The sequence below is a fragment of the Myotis lucifugus genome, unplaced genomic scaffold (assembly GCF_000147115.1).
Source record: "Myotis lucifugus unplaced genomic scaffold, Myoluc2.0 scaffold_1, whole genome shotgun sequence".
Lineage (NCBI taxonomy): Eukaryota > Metazoa > Chordata > Mammalia > Chiroptera > Vespertilionidae > Myotis > Myotis lucifugus.
Genome location: NW_005871049.1, coordinates 21,099,326 through 21,120,372, shown reverse-complemented (window position 1 = coordinate 21,120,372; position 21,047 = coordinate 21,099,326). Strand labels below are relative to the sequence as shown.

General features: G+C 42.1%; 1 protein-coding gene and 1 pseudogene across 6 annotated transcripts in view; one reads left to right on the top strand and one right to left on the bottom strand.

The window, feature by feature from the left end:
- Positions 1-21,047, bottom strand: part of TRIM2 (tripartite motif containing 2) — a 79,248-nt gene that overhangs the window by 35,609 nt on the left and 22,592 nt on the right. For 3 of the 6 annotated variants that reach the window (XM_014456049.2, XM_023755190.1, XM_023755194.1), the window contains 2 exons: positions 5,977-6,161; positions 2,547-2,784 (listed from right to left, as the gene is read on the bottom strand). In XM_014456049.2, coding sequence (XP_014311535.1) covers positions 2,547-2,784; positions 5,977-6,110 — 372 coding nt within the window. In that variant the 5' untranslated portion in view covers positions 6,111-6,161. Of the gene's footprint in view, positions 1-2,420; positions 2,785-5,976; positions 6,162-14,667; positions 14,920-21,047 lie in introns of those variants that run through there. The other 3 variants (XM_023755197.1, XM_006081799.3, XM_023755191.1) reach the window with 3 other exon arrangements.
- Positions 8,727-8,825, top strand: LOC111826602 (annotated as a pseudogene).

The window sequence follows — 21,047 nt, the reverse complement described above, 5'->3', positions numbered from 1 at the left end:
CTCTGAAATCAATAAAAATAAAAAAAGAGTCAACCTCTGTTTCTGTTGGTTGCACCACTGCTGACACAGGCACCCAAGCTAGACACCTGGGAGTCATGCTGACCTCACCAATCCACCCAGCTGATCAACTCTTGCACAGCCCACTTCTCCGATCTTTTCTTAAAATATATTTTTCATTTTTTTATATAAAAAGAGGTAATCCACCATGTACCTCTTACTTTGGTTCCCAAAAAGCTCAGGGTGCTCTTTCCTCCAGGTCTAGCTTTTATGTCAAATGGACTTGTGACTGAAACTGTTCAAATCTGTTTCTTCATCTATACAACGAAGGTAGCTAACACCTACTTTGCAAAGTGGTGTGTAAGAGACCAAGCACAGTGTCTGGCACAATCGTTCAACAAATAGGTACTGATTAACTTCGGAGAAACTAAATATGCAAATGGACAATGGTCAGACCATGTATAAAAATAGACCTCTGACTCACAACCTGCCCAGGACACTGACTCCATATCTATAATAAACGGCCCGGGAAATCAGCCTGCTATAAGTCAGATTTGCAGGAAGTCCAACTGCTATCTCTAGTAACAATCCAAAAAGCTCAACAAAAACTTTGGTAACAATTGGCCCCAAATGGCTGGACTTGATTACTGATAACTTCCCTAATTTTTGTCTCTACTCCCAACTTAGGACCAATCAGAGAAAGCCAGATATGAACCCCTAACCAATCACATAGGTGCCCCCTTCTAGTTGGCCCACCTCTAGCTTCCCCATGCCAATGGCCTCACATCAGGGTACACCTGAAGCCTTGCCTTTTCCCATGACTGAGTGTTCCCACTCCTCTGCCTGACTTTGAATCCCTGCCAAAACACAAGTGATGGTGGCCGACTCCTTGTTTGAGCAAATTCGGAATGCATAGCCTTTGCTTGTTTTCATCGGGTTGGTCTCCGATGATTTCCATACTTTTATGTATAAGATACTGTTCTCAGTGCTAGAGGTATGATGGTGAGCCTGGTCCCTGCCCTCCTGCAGCTCACTTCCTAAAAGTGAGCTCAGCAAATGCACAGATGAGGGCAGGCAGAGCGTGGTGAATGCCATGAAGGAAATCAAGAAGTGATGTGATGGATGGCAACTGGGTGTCAGAGGTGGAGCCGTAGTGCAGTTGGAGAAGACTGCTCTGTGTAGGAGAAATGTGAGCTGACGCATGAAGGGTGAGAATGAGCTAGCCACATCCAGAGAGAGCAAAAACCATTCCAGGCATAAGAAAGAGAAAGCAGCCAGGCCCCAAGGTGGGAAACCACTTGGCAAGTTCTAGGCCAGTGAGGCTGTAGCAATAATGAGCAGAGAGAGTGGAACAAGATAAGGCAAATAAACACTAGTTATGGCTAATAATAAGTGCTTTGCTCAAGCAATCTCTTGTTGCTTTAGTGGTTTTATTATACCTGAGCCTTATATTATAAGCAGTTTCAAGCACATTTGACGTGGTCATCATATAAAGAAAAAAGGGACTAAAGTTATTAATTAGAAAGAATTTTAATGGCTAACATTTGTCAAGAGCTTCCTCTACGTTTTATATGACTTACACATTTAAGTCTCCCAATTATACTATTATTATTTCCTTTTGTAGATGAGGAATTGAGACACAGAGGTTAGCTTGCCAAAACTAACCCAGAGAATAAGGTGAAGTGCGGGATTTGAACCAGGCAGTCTGACTCCAAAGCCAGTGCTCTTAGCCACCACGCAATGCCACCTCTTTGGGTTACATAGCTATTGTGAATCAATTACTGATGATACATGCAGGTCCCCCTGAGTTTATAACAGGATCGTGCTTTCTAATAGTAGGAAATATGCTTGGAATTCATAATCTATTATCAAGGACTCACGTATCTTCAAATTCTATTTATTAATTACTAAGGAGTAGGGTCTAATGAAGCATGAGAAAAATTTCCCTCACAAGAAAAAAAAAGAAATGTAATTCACATTTTCCTAAACATCCTCAATTTGCAGAACTTATCTATTATTAAGTGTTTATTTTTGTTGTTGTTGTTGATTTCAGAGAGGAAGGGAGAGGGAGAGAGATAGAAACATTAACGATGAGAGAGAACCACCGATTGGCTGCCTCCTGCACGACCCCCACCGGGGACCCGCCTCAACCTGGGCATGTGCCCTTGACTGGAATCAAACCAGGACCCTTCAGTCCTCAGGCCGACGCTCTATCCACTGAGCCAAACCAGCTAGGGGTATTATTAAGTCTTTATCCATAATTTATTACACAGATGTTTATGTGGGTCAACGTATGCCCAGCTTGCAAATAGTCAGAGGCTAGCTCTCCTGGGGAAACCACCAATCTGTGCTCAGAAGACACAATGCAGTTTGATTTTATTATTTAAATAAATTAGGTCAGAGGAAGGAAGCAGGCAAAATAGTCTGAGGGCTGGGGAAAATCTTTTTTAATGACTCCTTTTCCAGGTGGAGTTCTGGTTTCACGTCGAGCCTCTGAGTGCCCAACGCCGACCCCCATCCAGCAGGCATGCTGCTGGGCAGCGACTTACATTCCCATCGTGGTTTGGGCAGGAGAGGGGCTTTCCGGCAGCCACTGCGGTGACCGTCTCCAGGATGGAGGACTCCTCAACGTTGCTGCCTGGCGTTCGCTGCAGCACGTCCATCAGGTTCGTGATGAAGAAGTTGTTCTGGAGTGCGGCCACCCCCTTCTCGGGCAGGATGGAGGTCTGGCGGCACACTGGGCAGGAGAGGGTTAAGCTGTGGGCAGGAATATAGTTCTGCAGGCACCTATGGTAGAAGCAGAAGCAGAAGCCAGGGGCTGTCAGCACAGTGGGGCTCAGGGTATGGAACCGCCACTTCTCACAGGTACCACACATGTTCTCAGCAACTACACAGGACACGTTGCAGAAACTGCCTTTGTCACTTCCTTGACTCAGAGAAGAATATTTCAGAAACCCAGAGCTAACCCTGAGAAGCTCATATTGGCCCTGTCCATGAGAAGAATAATGCCATTGACGTTGGCAGTGTTTTCCAGAGCCTTGGTCTGTGGAACGGCAGCACTGCCCTCACCAGGGAGCTTGGGAGAAAAGCAGAACCTTAGGTCTCACTCCAGGCCTAATGCGTCAGACCCCAGGCAATTTGTATACACATTAAGGTTGAGCTGTGTCTACAATAGCTAGTCTGAGGTTCATGGACTTTTACATTTGGGAGAAACATGTCACATTTTTGTTGTTGGTGTTGAAACTCTTTTAATGTCCAAAACCATAAGCAGATCTTTGCTGTTAACACTTGGAGTGGGGGAAACGAGTGACTCCATTGGTTGAGGGCCCTCCCATGCACCAGAAGGTCACAGTTTCAATTCCTGGTCAGGGCACATGCCCGGCTGCAGGCTCGATCCCTAGGAGGCAGCTGATCCACGTTTCTCTCTCCAATTGATGTTTCCCTCTTCCTCTCCCTCTCCTTCCTCTCTCTCCAAAAATCAATAAAAATATTTTCAGAACAACAACAAAACAGCCAAGTGGAAGTGTTCTTTTGAAGCAGGAATGGGATACCCAGGCTCACACTAGCTTGATCTCTTCTTGCCTCTCCTCAACAGGCATCAACTTAATTCATTTAATGAGCGAAATGTATTGCTAATCATAACCAACATATATGCTAACCACTGAATTCAAAGTACTTCCAACAACCCTACGAGGTAGGTACTACTGTGATCACCTTTAGACATATGACAAAATGCAGGCAGAGAGAGGCTGAGTTACTTGCCCGAGGGACTTCGGTGGTCAGGGGCAGAGCAGGAATTCGAACCACGGCAATTTGGTACCAGGATCTAAACTCTAAATAATTACACCGCACAATGTTTTCCAGTTTCTCGGCCAAACAGAATTGGAAAGGCAATGCTTTCACCCATATCCTTATGTTACAGATGAGGAAACGGACATCAAGGAGGTTACGTGGCCTTCCTTACGTCACAGAGGTAGCCGCGGCTGAATCCATACCAGAACGGAAACAGCTTTTGTTAAGGTCACTAATGATATCTACATCCAATAAACACGCTTCAGTCTTTTCTTACTAGATGTCTCAGAAGCATTCATCAAGCTTGACCTCTATGCTCCCCCTCCCACCCCTTTTCTTTGAAACTTCATCTTCCCTTGGCTTATGACACCACACTCAGCTGGCTCTCCTGTCTGCTCTATTTTTCTACTAAGTCAGTACAGTTTGGAGTTAACCCAGACTCCACTGGAAGCACTCTTCTTTCCCGGGGATACTAGACCCACATGCCTGCCTAAAGCATAACACTCCCACGTTTCTATTTCTTCCCACAGGTATCTCCTCTGAGCCCCAGGTCTGTACACCATCCACCTTCTTTACATTTACTCTTAGAGGTCTCACAGGTTCTAAAACTCAACATGTCCCAAACCAAACCCATGATGGCCCCCCAAGCTGTGCCTTCTTCCTATAACAGCACCTCTATCTCAGATAGATGGGCTGGGCTAGACCTAACTGAGAGGCAGGGGGCAGGCTCAGGGCAGAATGGGGCTTCTCACCTGTCGGAACAAGGAAATGGGAACTGAACAACAGACCAGAGGGACTGAACACTGGGGACTGGGGCAGCTCTGCTGGGCTCAGCCGGAGTGGCTCTCAGCGCTGTATAGCAAGAGCCCCGATATGGCAACTGCACCAAATCAAATAACGATCTTACCACGTGAGCCCAGGGACACAGGGGCAGTTAGCTGGTATTCATGTTTTAGCTACACCTATAGAGTGGAGAGGGGAAAAAGTCACTCTCCATTTAGCCATTTTGGAAGATGAATTACAAAGTACTTAAGCCAAAGTATAAAATGAATAAAATAAAAGGTATTTGGTGCCCCATATACCACCACTAAAACAGACAAAAACCCTATATCCACACATTACACACAAAACCCCAAAACAGCCCACAGCAAAGAAAGCAAAGCAAACAAGCAAAACCCATAACTTCCAATAACAAATCCACCTCTCCCTCCATCCATCACCACCACGGATGTGATTATTCTGCTGCAGTTGAGACCCTCCAAAGTAAATCAACTCCAAGCATGCTCAACCAGTTAACAAATCTATGTTCAATTGGATGTAGATGTAATTAGCATTGATTTGAAGCCATTGGAAATACCAATTTTCTATTCTATAACAGAAAGCAAGCATTCTAGTTATGTATATTAAATAATAATAGCAACTGTATTTAACAAGCTGCTATAAAATATAATTACCATATTCATATTTGTTTTTAGGAAAAAATATACAGCCTTGCTAGGGAAATACTTAAATTAGGCCACTAATCTTTATGCTTAATTGCTTATGTGGGAAGTTGGACATGGGGTGAATGAATATTCTGATAAATGATTAACTCAGTGGAAAGAAACACTCAAGAAAGATAAATAAGAAAGTATATTTTACATATAGCAAATTGTATATTCTGATCATGTATAATTACTACATACACAGCTTTTTCCTTCATCTGAAATAGCATAATGTTCAAATGTGCCATTGGTATGTGTCTTCTGAATTATCTTTGGAGGGAGGCTCTCTCCTTTTAACTAGCCCCTCAGATATGCAGATATTTTTACCTGATTGTTATATGGGAGGACATGATAGCTTTTCAATTGTCTCTCACTGAAGACCCTTTGTGAGGGACCTGTGGTTGGCCAAAATTGTTTCACAAAGAACAAAGGGAAAACTTAAATTAAAAAAACACACACCTCCAATAGTTAAAGCTCCATCTCCTGTGGAGATGAATGAACAGCTACTACTAGATCATTATTATTTTTTTGCCCCCCCTTGTAATAAAGTAAATTATTGGCAACTCATGATTATGTTTCTAGATTTATATCAGAGGCACAAAAGATTTATTGTCTCCCCTAGGTAACTGGAGAATTCTGGAAAGAACCCTCGGTAGGAAGTCGGTCTGTGAAACTCCCTTCTCGGCGCACAAAGGAGGCTTACCTCTCGCAGAACGTGTGCAGACAGGGGAGGACCTTGGGGTTCTTGTACCGCTCCAGGCATATACTGCAAATCAGAAACTGCTTGTCAATCTGGCGCACCACAGGGCTTGGGATGTTGGTGGCTTCACTGGCCATCCTAGACCACTGACATGGGGGGCCAGCTGTCTTTGACCCTGCACACTGCTGCTGTCAGACAGAAAAACCAAAAGGGAAAAATAGTTAATAACCTGTCAGCGCAAGTCAATCACTGGTTCATTCACTATGGGCATTGTGTTCTGAATATAGGTAGGATTCCATGTTAGTGACCTCAAAATGACCATAACCATCCCACATGCTATACAGTGAGTATAGGTAGCTGCCTGTTTTGCATATCAGCAAAATAACCACAGGTTCACCAAGCAAACAAAGCAAATTAAAAGAAGGTGCGTTGTACAAAGAGGTATGCTTGCTGGCTTTCGGCACAGTGGCAGATGAGAGGTTAAATACTTACATAGCTGTGCCTGTTCATGCCTTTAGCCATGACTATATTTAAATGTACATTGTCTGTCTTATTATAATAGTCATACAGTCTATATTAAATAGAATAGTCTTATTAAGGTAAAATATGTTTTCTCCAATTATTTTACTTGAAGGGGATCAAAATATGCCACTTTGATGTAAAGATTATTTTGAGCTAAAGGCAATTGAGAAGCAGCAGGCATGGGAGGAGCTCTCTGCTCTTTTCCATCTGCCTAAAAGCAGGTCATAAATTTCCCATTTGTAAAGGTGCCCCACTCTCCCATACCAGGAAGAGGAAAAAACTCAATCACAAACCTTGCAAAACAACCCTTATCTATCATACATTTTCTCATAATTTTTTGCCTTTAGGCATCCAAACAGCCTTTTCCTTTATTTAGTTACTTCTCCACACATTTTTGTTCTTTGTTAAAATAATATATAAGCTCCCAAGTTTAACCACCGTTTTGGGTTTTTGTTTCTTTTCTGTGAAGCCCCCATGCATATAGAATTAAAAGTACTAAGTCAATAAAATATAACACATTTTATTTGGGGTAAATACAATATCCATAAATTTGTACATCTTTTCCTCCTGAAAATCTGCCAGAACATAAGAGTGTAGAGAAAGTTTTTTCTCCCTACTGTTAATATTCAGGATAGGAATAATTACAATTTTATAAAATATGTTTTTATTTATTTCAGAGAGAGAAAGAGAGAGGGAGAAAGAGAAAGAAACATCAATGATGAGAGAGAATCATTGACTGGCTGCCTCTTGCACACCCCTCACTGGGAATTGAGCCCACAACCTGGGCATGTGCCCTGACCAGGAATTGAACCACCGAGCCATGCCGCTGGGCTAAAATTTTTAATTAAAAACTTTCTATGTGCTTCAGAGTGTTTTCCTCAGAACTAAAGGTGTATAGATTTCATACTAAAATGTATTTGCCGTGGATCGGGAACAAAGGCAAGAGCTAGTCCCTATTATTTTTTAAAAATGTCCGTTGCTACTCATGTGTAAGAATTTGAGGGACCTGGTGAAGGGAATGCATTCAGAGGAGGTTTCAATTAGTGAGGGATCGTGCCAAAAATAGAGAATTAGAAGAGGGCAACAGAGAAGCAAGCAGAGGGCCCCTGAGAGAATAAGAGAAGAAAAAGTTATGACATAAAACAGCTCCATTTACCACCTTAAAGAATTTCTGGCTTCTATCCCAAACCAAGGCTGAGCTAAAATTCACTTCCAAATTTTCTAAATATATGGTTAAGATGTCCACAGCCCTTCAATTCCCAATAGAAATTATCTTTGCAAAAAAAAAAAAAGTAGTTAATCTTCATGACCCTAGGCAGGCAGGGTATTCTTCTCATTCTATAAGATTTTAAAAAGTGGGCTCAGCTAAGAAATGTGCCAGGATGCAAACTCAGGTGTGTGCGCGCCTCTAAAACCCTGCCTTTTCACTCCTTACATCACCACCCCTCCCTTGACTGGTGTCTTAAGAAGGCTGCACTATGGAAGCTTGGTTTAGATATAACATGTTAATCTGGTCTGGGACCTGTATTTGAAGCTGGGGAAATATACCATACTTACAGAATCAACCATTCTATATTTTCTGAAGGATGTACTCTTTTCCAAATATAAATGATAGTTCTTCTTCCTCCCCACCAAATCACCAACTTTTTAAAAAGTATGTCAACTTTTATTAAAATTTTATTTATACATATTTGAGTAGTTACATACACGACACACCCACCTTCCAACTCGATACCTTCTAGATAAGTTCAGTAAAGAGCATGATAAACAGATAGAACCTTATGAAAGCACCTGCTATACAAGAGTGTCATGTCCAAACAACTTACTGTATTAGTTAAACCATGTAGGTGTGACATACCTAATTAGCCAACATTACCTGCTAGACTTTCATTGAATGTCTCCCTAAAAATCTAGAGTAGAGAATGATATTTATTGAACGAAATAGAGCTCATCTCTCAGGAGCTCAAAATGTTGGCACATAGTCTGCTTTTCTTTAGCCACATCCCTCTGACATCAGAATAGGGAAGGATTGGATTTGCCTGTCTTTAAGATAAGGAAACCAAAGCTAAGGGTGTAAGTGACTTGCCGAAGGTCATCCAGTAAAATCAGCGAATCAGAAAGCTCAGATTTCAAGTTTTCTGCCTTATCTGGTAAGTCATGATACTTAATCTTAAACAAGTTTAACACTTGACTGTGTGTGTGTGTGAAAGAGAGACAGACATAAAAATTATGTGCTCACTTCAGCAGCACTAAATTTGAAATGATATAGAAGATTAGCATGGCCCTGGAGCAAGGATGACACGCAAATTCTTGATGTGTCCCATATTTTAAAATATATAGAACTTTTCTATTAAAATCAGTTAAAATTCATTTTATTTTGCATAGCTTTTGAAAATTTTCCTAGTACCCTTTGAAATAATCAGTCATGTTGAGTATTAAATAAAGCAGAGAGAAAAACATCATAATTGGATTTTACTTTTTTATTTTAATCCTTAGAACTGTGGATTTGGGGCAAAGAAAAAAAAACATATATTATTTGTTTTAATGATATATGTTGACTAAATGAAATTTCCTGAGCCAAAATTTTTGTTCTCTAAAGCTAAAATAAAAACATTTTATTCTAATTTTATGATCATTACTATAGTGGGTGAGAATCTTTGTTAGCATTGGTAATTTATACGGCAAATTGAGTTTACTCATTAACAGTAATTTAAAATCACAATAATATTACAAATCTGTCACAAGTGACCTGTTGAAGGCATCTGGATTTTTAGGACTCCCAGAATCAGCACAAAAGGTTTCCAACCCCCAAAACAGAGACTTTATCAGGAACCATCATTCCTTCAATATAAATGGATACCCACAAAAGGAAGACAAATTTAACTGCTCCTACAGGGATAATGTGCTTAGAAAAATGTACCAATAAATACCCTGGGAAGCCTTCCATCAGTCTGAGTATGCCTCCAGGAATATATGACAGCCTTTAATCAAAGTGTTTGGGCATAACCACAGTTTCTGATCTCCTTGATTAGAAAGGCAATAAATTCTTATCTAGATTCTCAGTGGATCTTATTTCCCCATCTCGGTTTCTGAAGTGTCAAAGATCTTGACTCATATAGCCAGCAGAAACAAGTGAGTGATAAGAATGAGATGACGCTATAGGAGTATTCTTCTGGAGATCAGCAAAACTCATTTCTGGAGCGACACATGAAAACACGCCTGGGGTGGACTTTGTCTCGGAAGAATATCAGATGCTTTGGATGCAGAAACTATCACCAGACACACTGATAAAAGGAAATGGTAGAGAGCTACAGACAGGAAGAGCCATTGTAAAACTACTTAAATAGCCAACATGGATATGATATTGGCGTTAAGCAGCTATGAGAACTTTTATGTGGGGAGACTAACTAAGGTTTCTGGCCCATGGCAGACCAAGAGCAATACTGCTTAGGGAGAGGTTCACTCCCCCTCTCCAGCTTTGCTCGATATCACCTTCTCAATCTGAGCATTGTTTAAAATTGAAACTTGTCCTCAACTCCCTAGCATTTGCTACACCCATCCTTGCTCTGTTTTTCCCATAGTATTGGAAACTTTCTAATATAACTATGTAATGGGTTCATTTTGCATGTTGTCTCCTCCCACACCCCACTAAGATGGTGTAGCATTCTTAAGGGATTTTGTTTTCTGATTGCTCACTGCAGTAATCCCAGCTCTAGTACAGTGCCTGGAAGTCATGCATTATATTTTGAATTAACTGAACAAATGAAGTATAACATGGACATGGACTCAGTCCCAATAGCAGGTAAGAGGGGCACTTGCTGAATGAGTGATCAAGAGCAAGGTCATTACCAGCCATGTGAATGTCTTCACTTGATATCACACAGTACCTGCCTTTCCATGTGGTAATCGAATGCTTAGCAACATAAGCCACCATCCAGAAGGTATACATTTAGTGACATATTTTAACACACTCACAAATGCAGGAAAAGAAATTGAGAACTGTGGAAGACACATATGCATGGAAAGTAAAAGTCTAAGAGGGTTGACACATACATTCCTTATCAGTGGGGGCTTGCCAACTAAACACTGCTTGTTTCAGGTAAAAACAATGCAACAATCACATCACAAAGTCCTTGGGCAGAGAAAAGTCCCACCCCAGCATTTCTTTCCTCTCATCATCGCTGGCATTTTTCCTGGCTCACTTTCGCAAATCTACAACTTGGTGGGAATTACAACCAAATGGAAAAGGAGAACTTGATAGGAGATGATGACATGAAAGAAAAATGCCTGTGCCCACAATTCTATGGTTGTGACCATATTTCCCACCTCAAATTATAGCATGTAGATCAGAACACTATCCAACTCCTATTGCTGATACCACTGTGAGAAAGATCAGGAAGGGAGGGTGGAAGAGAAAAGCCAAACTGAAAAGCACTCTTCTCGAAAAGGGGAGAGAGTTGGTGAAAACTTGTCTGGATGGTCTCAGAAACATGGCTGGGAAGCAGGTCAGGATTCGTTTGGGAAATAATATCTTAACATGTGACTTGTGACTAAGAGGCAGCAAGCATATCTGATTGCACGTCATCCTACAGGCACTGGCTTCCATGTCTGTTGCTTAATTTTATGGCATTCCTGGGTTGCTCCTCCTCTTTGTTGCCACTTAGCTGAATTTATCAATACGGCTACATTTTGTATTGTTCTGGGGCCAATGACAGTGGTGCAGGCATGCTAAAATTAGCTTCCAAGAAGTTAAAAATCTTCCGCTACATTTGTAGAAAGGAAATCTCGAACCAGTAGGATTATCTGTGATTCACAATACACTACCTTTCACCTGCCAGGACAGGTGGTCCCTCGGGCTCAAGGCACAGGTTGAAACACGATTAAAGAAGGTATTTTTCATTTTTTTAATTTGTGAGCATATTTTCATTGACCTGCAATGGAATTGTTGCTGATAATGCAACTAGAAGAAAAAAAAAGAGGACAATCTTCAGGAAATTAAAACAGGGTGACCTGATTCCAGTTAAATCAAGCTGCGATCCCAAATGGGCCTTTTTGTAAATTAGAAGGCCAGATGCAATATCCTTCCTGACAGTGTGTGTGTGAGTGTGTGTATGAGTGTGTGTGTGTGTGTGTGTGTGTGTGTGTGTGTGTTGAGTGTGTGTGTGTTGGAGGACATTCAGGGACCATCTACTTTAACTTCTGTCTCCAGACAAGGCCGTGCTCAAGCTTCCCCAAGGTTCTTATTCCCAGGGTCAGATGCATGTCAGCTTCCCTAGACGGCTGGATTTTGCTAATATGGAAGTTGATTTACAAGCTGAGTAGCCAACTTGTTTTTATAATATTTATGCCTATTTCCTCTACCTCTTTCCTTAGTATAGATAACTGTTTGCCATTGCTTTCTTCATAAAGTCCTCACTTCTGCAGTCAGTTCTTAAGATTTGCTTTAGGGGTTCCAACTTCCAGAAGGCTAGGTCTGGGTGATGGAGTGTTAAGTGGTCAGGCTAATGGACATTCATCTCACGTTGTCCTGGGGCCACCGAGATGAGATGAGTGGGGTCTCCTCTCCCCACACCCACCACCTTGCTTTCCAAGTCTCCTCCCTTGCTGTCCTTGGGGACCACAAAAATGGCAGAGCATCGCCAGGGCTCTAAGCTCTGGGAGTTAAGTGAGGTTAGCAAGTAGGGGAAGGAGAAATGTATCCCACATCAGAACTTGAAAGACAGGCCTACTGACAGCAAACCCCCTTTGCCCCTGGTTAATAGGAAGTATACTGTTTAATTCTGTTGTTGATTAGAATAAATATCCACTTAAGTTAATACATTTTCTAGAAGAAAAATAAAAAAGCACTTAATGGAGGCTACTGAGACTATAAAGGCAGAGGTGGTAAAGAAGTGGGTAGAAAGACTGGCATGCAAAAAGCAGTAATGAATATTTCTTTCAATGATGCTATCGGAATAATTATACTGGGCTCATTTATTCCTCAGTAGCTGGTCTAATCTAAATCTCCAAATTCTAGGAGAATTTGTTAAATTTAGACAACCTAAACAATAATATTTAGAGAACAAATTCCACTCTGACACTGAAACCCTTACATAACTAATAAAGGGGTACAGATGGCATTCGAGTTTTTTTTTTTAAGGTGTGTGCAAATTATAATTTTGCCACAATTAGAGGTAATTCAGTTACACTTTTTAAAAAATGCTATGATAATAAATTCAGCAGCATTTTTTTAAAGTTTGAAAGTATTTTTCTTCTATATATTTCAATAATATATACCAATGTTTGGTTAAAGTCTTCATCTGAGAGATAATGAAAAAAGGAACAAAGGAATTTTAAAAATTAAGCTTAACTAAATTTTTGAAATTTGTTACATATTTAGGATTTTTTTTCTACTTAAGAAAGACAGATAAAAGAAAGCTGTGAGTTTAGAGAAATGAATGTCGAAGAATATCCAAATGAAGGACATTTTCATTTCTTATTAAGATAAAGAATGAGTATTTTTACTTTATCTCACACACAGCAGAATTTACTTAAGCTTTTGTTATCATATAAGGAAAGTCATCTCAGGATTTTAATATTAACTAGGGTGAAACGTGTATAGACTTTATTCTCCGTTTTAAAAATGTGTGGGTTACACATGCTGCATTTATATTTCTTGAACCAGCACGTTTGGTAGAGAACCTTTGTACATTCGGCTGAGTTTTAACCTTTCCAATGCAAATCACTTGTGTCTTTCTAGGAGAAAATTGCAAAGGCATTTTTAGAGCTTTAGGAAAGGCCACTACTCACATCTCTGCAACAGAAAGCTGCTTTCTCATCCACAGCACATAAGAAACTTTGCATTGTGTGCTGCTGGGGAGGGGCGTGCATTATTTAACATTACAGTGGGTTAGGGCCCATGCTGTTAAGGCATCTGCTGGCAGATAATCAAAGGCACCGGGAAGTAGGTTCACACGAGGCAGAACAGAATCCTAATACTTAAGAAATCAATTTAAGAATCTGGGCGAACAAATGGCTCTCCTTACATAGTCTAATTTTTTAAATTAAAACACACACACACACACTGCTAACAATTTAATCACGAGGAATAAAACTTCCATAATATGATCTAAGCCAAAGAAGAACCAATAACAATTCTTTAAATGCCTCATTCTAAATCTAGATCTGTTCCATAAAGTGTAACAGTAAAACCCATCTTTTCTTAGATAGAAATATCATCTTATCTTTTGGTTCAGAAATCCACCTAATTTGTAGTTTAAAATAAATAGCTTTCCTACTTGCTCTCCTATCCCCCCCAAAATAAGGAATAATGACAGGGTGGGGCAGACTCATAGAGAAAATTCTTGGATACAAAGATAATGCCCACTGTTTCAGGAAGCAAACCTAGATTTTTTTTTTCTTTTTCTGTAATGCTACCATTGAACTCCACCCAGATTTGAGTCTACCGCAAAGGCAGGGGAAAATGTCAGAAAAAAAACCCAAATCATCTCCTGCATATTGTCTGGTGATCAATGGCATTTGGAATCCAGAGGGTCAAGTCATGCATTATGAATGAATGGGTTTCCAATGGTAACTGGGAACCGTGGCTCGCACCCCAGGGTTCTCGAATAGAGGACTGGGTGGGGGAAGGGTCGAATGCACATTCTACTCCACCCTGGGGTACCGAGGAAGGAATCCTGCAAATTGAATACTGCATCCCCATCTTTGTACTCAACAGATGCAGGAGGGAAAAAATCTTCTGTTGAAAATAAGCCGAGATATACGTTAAAATAAAGACTAGTAAAAATAAAGAGCTAGTTATATCACATTAGGAACCTGATAGAATCGTGCATGCTTTTCTTCCTATTTTTGTGAATTCGGTGCCTTTGTTTAAGCAAAGAGCGGATTCTCCCTCTATCTCATAGTTACAAAGCATGCAGCATTACCAAGAGAGAAAAGGTGGGGCGGGGGCAGGACAGAGAGAGCAGGAGAAATCAGTTATCCACCTGGCAGAATACTAAGCAATCCGAACGTTTAGGACCTACTCATTTCTGCAAACTAATCAACGAGGCAAAGCATTAAACCCTCCCAAGCTGCAGGCAGCTCCGCGGGAACCCAAAAGCACAATGCACATGTCTGCTAACACCTCAAGTTTGGAAGCACCATGCAAAGAGACCGGTTAAAATTCCCTACCATGCAGTGCAGCCATCCTCAGAAGCCCAGCATATCTTCTGCTCTATGGAGGGATGTGCCAGCTCATGAACAGAACAGAGGAAGAGAAAAATGGAGGAAAGGAGGGGAGGCTCAGCAAAGTCCGCAGGAATGTTGCTGGGTCCTTAACAAGTGGAAGACCCCTTTCGGCATCCAAACCAATCAATCTTTATCTTACAGGACATCTTTTTCCCACTCCGCGTCTGTTGAAAAGACTGCAGCAAACCAAGCAAGGGATTGTGGGATAGGGATGCAGCAGCGAGCTGCAATGAGATTCGTGGGTGGCTCGCTCGCCCCTCTGAGTCAGCAGTCAGCTGTTTCCAGGCTCTCGGCTGGGCCGCTCAGGTCCGTCACCACAATGTGAGTGCGCGATCCACCCAGGGACAGGCAACCCGTGCGCACGGCTCCCGGAGTACCAGCCCGGCCAGGCACCGCGAGGGATACAAATGGGCCAGAGGGCCTGCTGATCAGCAGAAGGGGGACGCCGCGAGCATGGCTTCTACAAAGAACACTAGACATACGGACGGTTCAAATTTAGAGGGTGTGCTTGGGGAGGGGTCAGCATTAGATAATAAACCTCCTTTGGGGGGAAAAATGATCTCTTAGACTTTTCCAGTAGCTTGAAGCACAAATGTAAATGTTTAAAATGCAGAACAGCTCAGTTCAACAAGCCTCTACTACCTTTTTCCAACTCTCGGTATTTGCCCAGGAAATAAAATACAGTTCCCCAAAGTCAAACCATGCAAATGACATTTCTCTGCTTTCTGTGGTTCTAGTCGTTGAGAGAAACATCAGACAGTACATTTAAATGCATGCTTCAGGGGATGAACAGAGCTCACTGCTTTTCTGATGATGCAAAAGTTTTTAGTTAAAGGTTGAAAAACTTAACAACCTTTATATTTACACATAACTTGATTTCCTACCAAGTCATTAAACTTATTTTTAAAGTGTTTACTAACTTAAAAATGATCAGCATGTAATACTATAAAAACGATTAGATCCTCACATTACAAATAATACTTGAATTAAAAAACTGCACATGTCAGGATGGAATTCACAATTATTCCATTTCCTACAGCAATGAAGGCAGTTCATATTGCATTCTATTCCTTGTAGTTACTAGTTTAAAAGTGGACACTGATCATTTTCATTTAAAGAATAAGACTGTGAATTTGCATATTTGACAATATAAATATTCATCATATTCTTTCCTTGCAGTCAGGCACTGCGCTGAGCCCTGTGATGGGACAGTCAGCCCCGCAGAGCAGTGATTACCTTTGGTGGTGGGAAGGGGAGGGGGTCATAGAGAGTCCAGTGAAATTGGCAGACCCGGGAAAATGCACAGACATGCGGATATTAGCATGCTATTCCAGGTGGTGCACAGTTCTCAGGAGATGTAATTCACTTATTATACAATTCCCCCACTTAAAGTGTACTATTCAATGGCTTTTAGTATATTCACAGATGTGGGCAACCATCACTACAACCAATTTTAGAACATTTTCATGACTTCCAAAAGAAATCCTGTACCCTTTAACTACCACCCCCTACTTTGCCATGTGGGGGTCTTAGGTGTCTGGCTTTTTATTTTTTTTCCCACTTAGCATAATGTTTTCAAGGTTCATCCATGTTCATCTCGGCTGGGCTGCTCAGGTCCGTCACCACATGTATCAGTATTTCATTCCTTTTTATGGTTGGAAAATATCCCATTTATGGATATAGCACATTTTGTTATCTATCTGCCAGTTGATGGACATTGGATTGTTTCCCCTTTTTGGCTATTATGAATAATGTTGCTATAAATATTCATATACAGGAATTTGTGTGGACACATGTTCTGTTTTATTTTACAATTTAATTAGAACCGATACCTGAAACGATAGGCAGGCTACCCCCACTTTATTTTACAATGGCCTCTTCCTAAGACAGACCATCACAAAGATGCCTGCCTTGCTATGATGGGAGTCCCCTCTTCTTCTCATTGGTGCTGCTGAGCCCATCTGGTACCAAATTCATCTAATACTGACCCCTCCCCAAGCACATCCTCTCTCCTTACCTCTCTCCCCTTCCCCACTCAACCCAAACTCTGGGGCATACAACTGGCATGAGGCTCTGTGCTCAGAGAAGTGGGAGAGATCCTCAGTCTGTTGCTGGGTTTGTAGTCAGAGAAGGTTCACCTACTCATTTAATCATTCATTCCAATAAATACTTATTGAAGATCCAGTGTGTGCCAGGCGCTGAATGGGCATTGAGGATACAGAGAAAATGTAACAGTTTCTTAGCGCTCAGAAAGGTCACAGCCTAGTGTGGGAGGTGGATGAGTAATTGGGCAAATGCAACTCAGGGTGGTAAGTGCTTTGAGTGCCAGAGGAAGTGGGTGCTGTGGAGCCCACAGAGGGACATGCCGGGCGAGGAGAAGTGGGGTGCGTTTAAGGCATGGAGTACAGCATAGGCAAAGGCCTGGAGGAAGAGAAGGCTCCCAGGAACTGAGAGTGGTAGTGCAGTGTGGCTGGAGCCAGGGCTGTGGTAGAGCAAATGGAGGTCCTATACGTTCTGATCTTTTCCTGGAATTGGGAATAGTTCTTCCTGGGAAACAGCGTTACACGGGATAGTTGGGTCCTACATACTCTCATCATGATGGCTTAACTACTGTCTGAGCAAGTGGGGTTGGAGGGCTCAACCAGAACCCTAACACACATAACACTATTATAGGAAAGTACAGCCTTATTTTTAGCATGTCTTGGCAAACGAACCCTTTATAAACTGGGCCTGAGTTACCACAGGATGTGTTACAGGCCACTGCATCTTCCCCTTGACACTCCCTGGCAACAGGCGGTGGTGGTAGTGGCTGTTGGTGTGTAACAGCGCAGTTTCTGAGTTGGAGTTTGCTGGGTTTGAGACCTCACGCAGCAGCCAGAGTGTGGGGCCACAAGAGCAGAGAAGAGCCCGAGATGCTTGGAATTGGGCCCGCTACAGACCTTACGGACATCTTGGAGCTGTCTTGCCCTCCCCACTGTTTCCCTCCAGTTGAATAGACATTAAAGAGTTAACCGTTGCCCTGACCGGTTTGGCTCAGTGGATAGAGTGTTGGCCTGAGGACTGAAGGGTCCCAGGTTTGATTCCAGTCAAGGGCATGTACCTTGGTTGCGGGCACATCCCAGTAGGAGGTGTGCAGGAGGCAACCGATCAATGTCTCTCTCTCATCGATGTTTCTAACTCTCTATCCCTCTTCCTTCCTCTCTGTAAAAAAAATCAATAAAACATATTTTTTTTAAAAAAGAGTTAACCGTCATAGGCCAGGTTGACTGTGATGTACACAACCATTGGATGATATACAGACAGTGCATTTGCCTAAGAACGGGACGTGTGCTAACTAAACTGGGCTTGGCAGGATCTGGGAGACAGATCTTAAATGTACTGGCCACCTGTTATGTGACAAAGCCCTTTACATAGAGTCTGTATCTCCTGATCAAGGAAATTGCTCCTTGAAAGTAAACTCAAGATGGCACGTAAGACCATTTATCATCTGGCTGTGCCTTCTTCACTTGTTTCTACTTTCTGTCCTCCCTAGCCGTACTCTAGTTCCTAAGACATGCTACTATGTTGTTTTGGGTTTTTTTGTGTGTGTTTTTTTAGTGGTTCTTACCCAGGCAGTGGCACCAAACCCTCTGATGGAGTGGTGGGGCATGCCTTTGGAAATGTGAGGGGGCATTTTGGGCTGTCATATTGATTATGTATTTGGGGTGTGGGGTGGGGAGGGACGGCTGACATTTAGTGCCTGGGAGCAGGGATGCCAAACACCCTCCAGTGCATGGAAGAGTCCATACAAGTACATTTGTCCTCTCAAACTGCCAATAGCAGCCCCTTTGAGAAACACTAATTTCTAGCCTCATGTACCACTTGTTCTGCCTGGAATGCTCTCATCCTCTCCTGACTCCTTCAGAACTCAGCAAAAACATCACCCATTTTAGGAAGGATTCTCTGAGAACTCCTCCAAGCCCAGACCTTCCCACTCCAGTCTGGATTGGTTGCCATTCCTGTGAGCTCTGTAGCATTCCTTGCTGGAAATTATTGACAGCTCTATCTTTTACCTCTAAGTTGCCAGCCCCTATGCAGTACCTGACAGGAGGCACCCAATACACAGATGCAGAATGACAAAAATCTTTCTACAAATGAATGAGCGACATAACATGATGTAAATGTTCACTTTAGAATTGGAAAACAGTTGGATCAGAGAACACTAGGGTGATGTAATTCTTCATATCTGATTGGTGGTTTATAATTTAGACAGCAGCTTCAAAGTACAAAGCAAAGCACACCCAGAAACAGACAGAGCAGGCACAATTATTATTTTAGTGGGAATTGAGGTTCAGAAAGGTCACAGGACCAGCCCACAGTGGAGGAGACATTATGGAGTAAAAGTGAATGAGAGTCCCGGTCTTGTGACTGGCACGATGCCTCTTTAGGGCCACAGTGCCCTGCAAGGATGGACTAAAGCAGGCCCAGTTATCAGGCAATTCCGCAGTGGAACAAAGCCAGCTGATTAGAGAGGTGGTGTGTTCCAGTGAGAGACAAATGCAATCAACTAGAAGGAGGCAACCTGAAATCAGGGGCCTGGAAACTGCCTAATGCAACCATTATTGAGTTTTTCTTATCTTTTCATAAACCTTTATGAAAATTATTGCTTGATGGTCTCCTGAAAGAGGATGGTAAGGAACAATTACTCCAGCCTTCAGTTCAGGCATGAAGTGAAGAGATATATCAATTGCAGAAGAGATGTTGTTACGGATTTCACAGCACTCCTGGGGTGGCTCCTCCAAACCAGGCTCCTTCCAGCCAGTCCAGACTCTTTACAGTCAGTTTGAGTGAGTGGTTTGGCTTGAACCTCGAGAGGTTCCTACCTCTTTATTGTCAGTGGCTTTTGGTGGTCCCCCACATTGGGTGGTTAGGAGCCATTCTTTAGTAGCTATGGGGAGGTCCTAGGCCAGACAGGGCTATTTGAAAGTAATGATGAGGAAGCAGAAAGAATCTTCCCGGTAAGTGTTCTTAAGAAAAGAGAAGGTCCAAGTTGATCTTAACCTAGTGGGGTTATATGGCTAGAAATGGATTAACCAGGAATCCAGCTGGCCCAGTTGCAACCAAAGAACTTACACCAGCACTGGCCTGCCCTTGGGATTACCATTTAATGTTCTGCATTTCACAAATAATTATGTGCCAGGTGATGTACTAGGCACTGATGGTACTAAAAATAGGAAATGAACAGAATCTCTCAAAATCACAGTATCTTGCCTACAAGTCACAGTTCATGTTGACTGGGGTCTCAGGTGTCAGGGTAGCCCTTCCAAGACAGGAAGAGTGTTTGCAGTAAAAGTGATTCAGATCAAGCACTGCTGACTCCCTGCTCAGTATCTTAGTATCCCCTCTAGGTTGCCTGTGAGTTTCCTACAGGGTGCTGATAACAAAATCCAGGTGGCGTCTGCTCAACACAGAATACAGCAAGGCCATTGCTTTCCTTGATCTAGGCCCCATGCTTTCGCTAATGACTTCTGAGTTCACTTTACCTTTCTTGGCATTTTTGTCATGTTGATAACTAAAACTCATGTCTAACAACTCTATCAAAAAGAGAATTCAGAATAGGTCTAGTATAATTTATTCTTATGGAACCCGGAATGCTTTCTTTTCTAGGTGCTTGTAAACCATGCCATTACTATTCCTCTATAAAATTATGCTTGGTAGAATTCCTTAGCCTACAATTTGTGGGCCTGAACTTTGTAAATAAAAAGTGTATTTCTCTATTTCCAGTCTTTAAGAAATTTATCTTCCCCTTAAGATCTTATAAAAATGAGGGTCTGTGATTTGGCAATCCTATGTTCCTTCAAAAACCTGGAATGTGGTGTGCTCTCCCTCCTGGGAGCACGCCTGTGCTTTTCCCTTCCCCCACTTCTTCCCCCACAAGCGTGCAACTATCTCCTACACTCTAAGGGACCCCATGAGACTTGCAACCAGGGTGCAATGGGCTTGAGCTAACGCCCTGAACCTGTCTCCAAGGCCCTCTTTTCTCTGACTTCCCAGTGAGCCACAGCAGCCTCACCTACGCTCATTTCTTTCCTGTAGCATTTCTAGAGCCAGAGCAGCCCTGTCAGGCTCTCTCCTGCTGCTTCTTCTATCCTAGGCTCTATTAAAAAGAAAAAGAAAAACACACACAAAAAGACCTGGAGTGTCACTTGTTGAAGCCAGGGGACTTAAAATTTATACAGAGCAACTGGTTTTTCTATTTTTACCTACTGTGTTTGTTTCCGAGGGCTGCTGTAACAAAATACCATAGAGTGGGGTGGTTTATAATCCCAGAAATTTATTCTCTC